Below are 9,580 nucleotides of genomic sequence, written 5' to 3'. Positions count from 1 at the left end.
CCAAGTGTCTTAACAAATGCATGCTCATCATCTTGGCTGGATAAAATCTGTTGCACAAACAGAATACCAGCATGTGCTCTGATTTAATATAGGTCAATTAGTGCTGCTAATTTCTCACAGAAATTTTCCCTGAATTCCCCCTCTCTGTCACATCTGCATAAACATTCTGGATGTTGAATACCTATGTAAATATGAGTAGCACAGGTTTCTGTGAGATCATAAAGTAAAGTACCAGTTTATCTTGAAATCATATGCAGATATGGTTTCTACCAATACTAAGGGTAAAAGAATTTAGAGCCTTTTAAATAAAAATAAAAATTAATTCACTTGGTATCAAGTGGATTTTAAAAAGAGACCCTCTCTTTTAACTGCATCTATACTGAGCTGACAAACACACCACCAAACAAGTTCATTGAAAGGATGACCCCCATTCACTATTTACAGGATTTAATTTTTAATAATTTTGTCAAATTATTGCCCTGCTGTAAATCTGCCATACAGTAACACCCAGGCAGGCTTGTTTACAAAAAAGAACTGTATGTAAGTAGGCAGGGACAGAACTGTTAGTAGTGTTTTGAAATATATTCCTGAGTAGAGCAAACAGTTCAAAGAAGTCAGGATCAGCTGAGTTATGCAAGGTTGGGGTTGGCTCTGAAGGAGCTACTCACAGCTATCCCTGGGGCTCCAACAGGACCCTGCAGACCTGGTGGACCTGGAGGACCCTGCAACAAACACACATCCAGAAGGACAAGTTAGTGATTGTGGCATCTGCAGTGAGATTAAAAGCAAATACAGACATGAGAGAAAACACGATTTGCACGACCACAATCTACTCAGCATTGCCATACTTCTCCATAGAGGATGTAGCATCATTCACAAGTCCTTTCCATCCAGTACAAACTACTTATCTCTAAACTCAGATTTTCACATCTATAATAGACAATGTTGGCATTTGTTAGAAACTCATTTTTAATGTTTCTGAATAAATTTCCATGCAAACATGAATCAAAATGAATTTTTTTTCACAATTGAAAATATAAAAACTTTCAACGAGATTTATTAAAAATATCTCTCAAACTTTAAAGCATCATCTAAAAATCTATCTTTAATAAAAATGCTTATTTGGAGTAGTTTTTTGAAATTGCTAATTATTTTTGCAATGGCACAGCACAAAGTTTATGTTGACCTCCAAGAGACATGAAAAAGTGCAAGTTCTTGCTGAGCACTGGGAATCACATTCTCTTTGATATTAAGTCTCTTTTCAACAGAATGATCAAAAACCCCAGTCTCTGAGAGGAATGTCTTTTTCATTCTTCCTGCAGAATAATTAAGTTATATTGCACGTAATTAGAAATCAGTCATGCAGATGTGATATAATGAAGCTATCAGAGTACAGGAATGCAAGATATTACTTTATGATGAGGTGTAAATGACGGAGTAGTTTGAATCTTGTTTTTGCAACACTGGAGGAAGTAGGCTAAGAAAGAGTTACGCTAAGAAGGCACAAAACTCAACACCTGGCCTTGGCTGATTCTAGCCTATTTCAGATGCCAAGTTGCCTGCAACTTCCAGGCTTCAAATTCTGGTTTAGAGGAAAATAATGCTGGGATTTATGGACTTTTCTAGGGTGAAAATTAGATTGTGCCCTTTATAAGGGAAATTAAATAAAGGGACTTCTTTAGTCTTGCAGTCTATTTCTGTCTCTGGGTTTTATATATATTTTGGACCATTTTATTTTCTAGGGAGTATGAAGCATCAAGCTCTATATTTCTTCTCTTTTACAGGTTTTTTTCTTGTCCCATAACTGATGGCAATAAGTGAAACAAAGCTTTCTAGCCTCTGTGGTGACATATTTAAATGAAAGGACTCTGAGGAATGCTCCAGCTGACTGGGAAGTGCTACCATGAGAAAGGGATTTGGCATGCATGGATTTTTCTACACTCTTGGAGAGGCTTCAATGTGCTCCTCCATTTTATAGGCTCTGGAATGAGGCCTACACATTTTTAAACTCATTTAAAAACCCATTTTGATATAAAGCACTGTTGGAACGTACTCTGCAATTGATTAATGAGGAGTTATATGGACACATGGCCAGATTCTTTTTTGCCATTGCTCTGGAGGGCAAACGGAGAAAGACTGATCAGTATAATGAGAGAATCCTCAGTTAATAAAGGATGTTTTGAAGTTCAAGAGAGGACAGCACATCAACAACAAAATTGTGCTGTCTTAACTAGAATATGCTAACATAGTTAGGCACTGTATTCTCAAACCCACAAAAATAAATCTTTGTTAGTTTCAATGGGGAATTGAAGATTTTTCCAGCTCTTCTTAAACAGGAAAGATGAATCAGTTCTTTGATCGGGATCCTTGCTGTGATCAGGCTCTAAATGCCCACCAAGGCCTTTTGTGGGTGGTTTGAGATTGTAAATATCTGTTCTTTATGTCCTGTGATTTCAGAACTGGTACTTCCTTGTCAGAACCTCCCAGAGGTGACCAAGAAGCCCTTTCTCCCTGCCCCAACAGGCATCTGTCAGCATGTTGAAAGAGAAGCAATTTTAAAATAAACACATTCTGAAATTGTCAGGGTTGAATGGCTGCAGTTGAGGGCAAATAGATTGAAGAATGTGACTTCAACCAGTTACACTCACTTCAACTAAGGCCTCAACTGAATCCTGTATTGCAAGAAAAATGTGTAATAGTCTCAAATGCATGAAACCTTGAGACTGGGAGTCCGGGATACATCCTCAAATTATAATGCTGCAGATATTTTATTTGTAAAGCAGGTTTGCTGGAACAGACCCAAATACATCAGTACTCACTATGGGAACTGTGGTCACAGTCTAATGCTCAGCATAACTAGCTATGAGGAAAATTATCTGAAATAGAAGAGTGCAGCTTTTGTTTTTTCCTTGAATTTCTCTGATGCAAAGCATTTCTAATGAAGAGGCATGGCAAAGGGGAAAACAGGATTTGCCTGTGACCACATGCAGAGCCTGAAGTGGAACTGGATCAGAGGCTGGAACCAGCTGATCCTAAAGTTCATTTCCAGCCCAAGCCACTCTGTGATTCTGTAATTCTATGACCTGTGATTTTCTTGAGTATGTACATATCCTCCCATAAACATCATTTGATAATATGTAAGCCATAAATTTGGTGTAATTTTTAAAGTAATATACTACTCTGTACCTTGTTAATCTCAAAAATCATACTGTTTTCAAGATAAATATACTTAGCCATGAATGCCCCTGTGCTGAGTTTGGAGCTTTGCTAACTGAATAGTGTTGAAATACAAGAATAAAAGGGATCTTTCTGCCATTGCTTCTCAATTTTTTCTTAAGGAAAAGTATTCAAGTAAAGTACCAGTTTATCTTGAAATTGAACAGAAGTGAAAACATACCATTTTGAATTTTTACAAAAGAAACTACAATCAAATGGGAATAAGTAAATGCTAGTTTTATTCTTTTTAGCTTCAAATTTCACCGTGAAAAAAGCTTGATTTTATATGTCTGGTCTAAATAGAAAAAGGAAGTGCTTGAACTTTAAAGTTAATTTTTGAAGATAGAAAAATGTCAAATCAAAACAGTAGAAACATGATTAGTCCTAGATTCACTAATAGGCTTAATGGTAATATATGAAAACTTGTAGAAGCCATTTCATCTGCCATCAGTTAATTGTGTTCCCCAGGAATTAGATATCCTTTACAAATGTTAAAACTACATTTGTAGATTTCTCTGTTGAGTCTCCATAGTTTTCATCCTCGTGGCTAAGCAGCCAAAGCTGGGTATGTTCACACAGTGCAGTCAGTGAGGTTCAACACAGTAAGAGAACACATGGGAATTCTTGGTCTCTCCAGTTCCAATACAGAATGGAGGAATTTCAATGATACAGGAAGGGTGCTTAAGAATGTAGTTTATATTTTGTAATGATTCTATAAGCTCTAGTTATATGAACAATAATAAATACATACCTCGATCTGTAAGTACAAACTTCCAGTATTACATTAAAAGACCATTATTTTGAAGGAACATTTTAAGAGTGTCTTTTTTCTGCTCGTTCATGTAGCAAAACTACCTGCATACTTCATGCATGAATACCTTTTATTTATAAAGAGTAGATGTAATGCACAAAGGATTTTGCTACTCACGTTATCTCCTTTGTCACCTTTACTACCTTTCTGACCTGGTTCACCAATTTCACCCTGTAATTGAAAGTTAAAAGTTAAACTTCTTTAAAGTGTTCTCCTTCACACTTAGCTGAAGTCAGTATCACAGTATCTCTAAATGATCCCTTTGATATGATTATTCTATGTTTTAAGCTGCTGCTTCAAGTGAAAGCCTAAAGGGAGCAATTCTGCAGTGATCAATAATATGTCATATTAATACAGATATTGATTGCTGAATTGAAAAGGGCAATGAGACCTGGCTTTGAAGTATAATGCAACTGAGCTCTAAATAAAGGAAATTGTGTTGCTCATGTCACCTTCAATATGAACTTATAATGAAAGTACCCTAATTTACAGACTCATGTAACTGTTTATGACTGAACTACTGCTTGTGTACAATATTTCAAAACTTTGCAATTATTCACATCACCAAGAAACCACATTAGAAAAGAATGTTTTCTTTATACAATAATAAAATACAATTAAATTAAATCACAGAAAATACTGTCTGTGGGATAAATAACACTCATGAATCACAAACATTAATGTTGAAGTCTTTACCTTTACCCTGTGCTAACTAACAGAAGAGTGCTGGGTCAAGCAACCACACCAGATAATCCTGAGAGGTGAAATATTTTAAATCCTGCCAGAGGTCAACAAAACATCTCTGCTGTGAACATAATTATTTTGACACCGTCAACCTACCAGCAAAACCTCTGGTGGTTCTGAACCCCTGTATATTACTGAAGACATTTAATCTTATTCATTCAGAAAACCAAGTTTCTAAAATAGGCAAAAATCAATTTTGTCATATTTTGTGACACTTTCATCCTTGTTTCTTTGCCAGGATGAATGTTATTCTACTAGCTCTTTAACAAAAATCCCAGGGTCCCATGGCATCTGTCCCTCAGACATTTGGTAATAGAAGAGGTTTTTAGGGATTTTTTGCAGTAGGCAGAGGGAATTTGGGGGAGGCATGAATAAGATTTATTGTCTTGTCACCCTATTTATTGTGAGGAAACCTACAGAGAACTGTACTGACAGATCTCCCAGATGCACTAATACCCAATTATAATGATTCACCTTGTCACCATCTTCTCCAGGAGAACCACTAGGACCAGCAGGACCAGGAAGTCCTACAGGACCCTGTATTCCGTCTCGTCCAGCTGGACCTTGAGGGCCTTTTTCACCCTGGTTTTGAAGAAAATGAAGCAATCCACATTATCACAGGAGAGTAATGAATGCTTCAGTACAGGGAGTCCCAATACCAATACAAAATTAAAACACACACCCCCTCCAAATAAAAACCCCAACAAAACAGAAAACACCACAACAGAAAGAAAACTGTCATGGAAGAGAATATATAAGAGAATTATATGAAATAATAATGGAAGCTGATGTCAAATATACTTGTACTCTAATGCAGAGTGGCTGGGTACAAAGTTTTATTGAAAGACTGATCCACTCCCTGCTGTGATAATAACAGGTTAAACCTTCCTGGTCTTAGAGAGCACAGTGAGAAATGTTTTACTATGTACATATTTGTAAATCTAAAATGAGTAGGTTGGGTATTCTGAGAATACAGAGTGGGAGCAAGTAGCATTCTGGAATGACAAGCGTGTGCAGGGATGGTTTCATGGGACTGAGGTTACTCACAGGAGCCCCCTTCTCTCCGGCGGGGCCTGGGGGTCCCTGGGGGCCGGGCCGGCCCGGCAGCCCAATGGGGCCAGCGGTGCCCGCGGCTCCGCGCTCTCCCGGCGAGCCCTGGGAAAGAGGATAAAAAAAAAGGATAAAGGAATTCTGAGAGCCCTGGAAATGCTGGCAGTTTTCATGAGGCAAGTCAGCAGAGAAGCTGCTCAGCAGTGCGAGTTCAGCTGGTTGAAGGTCACGCATCCATCATGTGCACAAGTAACAAAAAAAGGCTGGAAGGAACAACCTGAAGTTCATACTCCATACAGTTCATACTCCATACAGTTCATACAACACTGATTTTATTTTTTGTAAATACCACTTCCTGTATTTGTTCATCATGACAGTGTCTTTAAAACCAGCCTCTTTTCAAGAACTTACTTCCCTCTATGTTTTCCAAATATATTAACATACTGCTTTGATGAAAGCATATTCACCATATTGAAATACAGAACAAAGCCACACCAAAACCAGAATTTTTAGTAAAGTTTTGTGCTGTTCATTGCTGTGATGATCACATTTCTACATTTCAATGCACCTCTGTAAAAATCCATTCAAGTATAGCAACTAATTTAGTGTGCTCTACAGAGGCTTTTTATGTACAGGCATCTTTAGATAAGCACAGAAAAAGTTAAAAATGTAATATTAAAAATCAAGGGTGAAACAACAGACACTATATATTGAAAACCACAAAAAATGCATCTTTGTTTCTGTCTTTTAAATAATTTACAATTTTTGCATTAAGAGAGTACTGTTAAATGTTTGTTTGCTGTAGAAAAAATATTTCCCAAATTTTCAGCTTTGCACCTTTGAGATAGTTTGCAACACTTCAAAGTTATGATCAGTAATTTCACTTCTTCAACTGATATACTAGAAGCAGGATGATACATCACAGAACAGAAAAGCAATATAAAATAATAATAAAAATAGGAAAATAATAAAATTAAGACCCTGAGACTCCAAATAGCATTTTTTCATGTTTAAGCAAGAACAAATTTGCCACTTTGTAGATATTGAAATTTTAAGATGCTTTCACCTATGAGGACCCTATTTTTTTTTTATTTTACTCATGACATACTTGTCAGGGACTGACCTCATTAGCATAAATGGTACTAATTTCATAATAAGGTACTTTTCCTTCCACATCAATGTGACAGAAAAGAGTTCTGAATGGTTTCTCAAAGTATTTTAGCAAGTTATTTCAGTAAGATCTAAATTTGCACGTGGTCAAACAAAGTATTTGTATGAAAATCGTGGATGACTTGATCCTTCCAGGTGTTGGGGATTTTTTTAAGTCTGGGTGGCTGCCTAAGTTTCTGTCCTATTTCTATTCTTTTAGTTCCTAAGGCTTCAGTGAATTCAATAAGAAAAAGTCACTGCCCTACAGCCATACTACCATGGTCCCTGATCTTGTCAGCTCTCATAAGCTAAACAATTTTAGGTCATCTCATCAGGAGGATGTAAGAATAGAGAGGAAAAAACCCAAATAACTCCTAGATCTTTCCTGTGTCAGGCAGCAGACACTAACAGTGGCCATAATTTCCAGTAGCTCTTTTTAATCAGCCAGCTTTTCACATTTATCTTTGCATTTCTCATGAGTTATGAAGATGGACTATACATTCTGTTTTCAAGGAACCACTTATTTCTCTGTGAGAATGGCTTCTGAGCACAGCAGAACATATTATAGTCCCAACTCGGAAAAGCATTTTAAGCAGCTTAAGTCTGTTGTCTCATTCCGTGTGTAATTTTTTTCTGGTCACTCTGTCCCACTACAAAACAAGCTCCTTATGTTATGAAACCACTTGTTAACCTTTGGTCTTGCAGTACTCACATCATGGAATCTTTTTATTAATTTGCTTTGTTGGGTTTTTTTTTTAACTCTTCTACAGAATGGAAGTTCACGTTTTGTCTTGTATGGCTGCTATACAGACTGTAAACTCATTAGCAACCTTGGTTTTCTCTCACTTCCTGTGAGGAGATATGTAATGACAGCTATTGTATACATTGCATAGTAGTAGCAATACTTTTTACTGAGGGCTAACAAAATGCTCAACAAGTGAAGGTCCTCTTGACTGTAAAATGTTGTCAGATAGATGAAGATAGCTCTAGATAGTTCAGTACTGATAATTGGGTAGCCTACAGCTGGCTTATTCTGACTTTAATTTGAGCATCCTATTCCTAAATGAGCAAATGAAAAATGACTGCTTGACATTCCAAAGAGCTTTCTCTCATCAGCATTCAGCATTCCACACGGTAGTAGGAGGGAAGAAAACAAACAGAAGCAACAAAGAGCAGATAAAAGAGAATTGTTAAAAAAACTCAGCCCCCCCCACATAACAAAAAAACAACCACAACACTCTCCCAAAAAAACCCCAAACCATGAAAACACCCCTCTCAGTCCTGCAGAACCCCCTCTTGCTCTGACGTGCATTCATGCATCCTTTCTTTTGTGCAAATCCCTCTAAACAGAGTAATTGGCATATGCAGAGTATTTGGAGCAGTCATTTGTTTGGTATGCTTGCAGATGTATGCAGCAGCCAAACAAAGCTTATAATTGACTATATATGCTAGTTAGAAACAATTGGTATTGGCAGGAAATCACAGGAAAGTCAGCCAGTGGCATGGATTCTCTTCCTATTGTAGATGGCAAATGAAGACTCCACTACAATTACACTTCTGTGTGTACCCGCTGTTGGCTAAAAATAGATGGGAAAATATTTTCAGAGTATTTGATGTTCTTGGTCTGCTGTGAGCTTCTGTGAAGAAAAGCAAGCAGTTGTGGCTTAATTCTGGTGCTTGATGGTGCACTGAAACCCAGTATTAAGGACACCTACACACCTTTTTTTCAATGCTATTTTGAGATAACAAGTTAGTAATTAAAGATGAAACAGATAAAAATCCTGTGGAGGACTCCTGGAATACTTTAAGGGCAACTGGTTCCTCTTTGTACCTGAAATGGCCTGCTTACACTACAATAAGCTCAAAATAAATTTAAAAAAAATAAAAATTTTGCCCTTCAAACTCTCTTTCAACTTCTTCTACCATTACATCTGTTTCTTAAAGACTGTAAAAACTATATGCAAAAAACCCTCAGTCTCCTAAGGGTTTGTTTCTATGACTGTTTACCTCAGCAGGAACAGGTTAATGAACTGGAGTCCTTGGTACTGTGCTCCCAATGCCCACACTCTGTGTGTTTCTGGACTGTAATCAATGATGATTTCAGTCTGGCACTGAACTCCCATTAGCTGGGCAGCATTAATAGTGTTCCTGGATTTTCTCTACCAATTTAGTTTCACATGAAAGGAATACTATTCATGAGCTCTGAGAGAGCTCCATGATTTGAACCAAAGCATGGTAAATGGGGATAATTGAGACATCCTCCCCGTAAAAGCTCTGATGTTTTCAACTAAAACTCTAACCTATACACACCCTATAAGAATTAGAAAAAACATGGATTGTCTGAATTTCAATTCAAACATATGTGTTTCAGAATACAGACAACTATCACTAAATAAGGTGTGTACTTTTGCCTCCCATCTTGTGTGATGTGTCTTTCTGAGGACCATGACAGGAGTGGCACGGCTCCAGTGTGGACAATGCTGGCTGGCAAAGGAGGCTGTGTCCCACATCAGCTTTGCTGGCTGCTGTGTATGCTCCGAAGAGCTCTGGGTCACTGCACCTGAACCATCTGCTTGAGAGGTCAGAGCCTTAGGGGCTCCTTCAACAAAA

The 9,580-nt window shown here is 37.5% G+C and overlaps 1 protein-coding gene across 7 annotated transcripts in view; it reads right to left on the bottom strand.

Moving 5' to 3' along the window:
• The window catches only part of COL11A1 (collagen type XI alpha 1 chain), a 129,873-nt gene that overhangs the window by 26,515 nt on the left and 93,778 nt on the right, over positions 1-9,580 (bottom strand). For all 7 annotated transcript variants that reach the window (XM_064428025.1, XM_064428026.1, XM_064428020.1 and 4 more), the window contains 4 exons: positions 5,819-5,926; positions 5,246-5,353; positions 4,145-4,198; positions 669-722 (listed from right to left, as the gene is read on the bottom strand). In XM_064428025.1, the coding sequence (XP_064284095.1) occupies positions 669-722; positions 4,145-4,198; positions 5,246-5,353; positions 5,819-5,926 (324 nt within the window). The remainder of the gene's footprint in view (positions 1-668; positions 723-4,144; positions 4,199-5,245; positions 5,354-5,818; positions 5,927-9,580) is intronic.

Source organism: Passer domesticus, chromosome 7, assembly GCF_036417665.1.
Source record: "Passer domesticus isolate bPasDom1 chromosome 7, bPasDom1.hap1, whole genome shotgun sequence".
Classification (NCBI taxonomy): Eukaryota; Metazoa; Chordata; class Aves; order Passeriformes; family Passeridae; genus Passer; species Passer domesticus.
The sequence above is the reverse complement of the archived record's forward strand: the minus strand, read 5'-3'. Positions and strand labels throughout refer to the sequence as shown.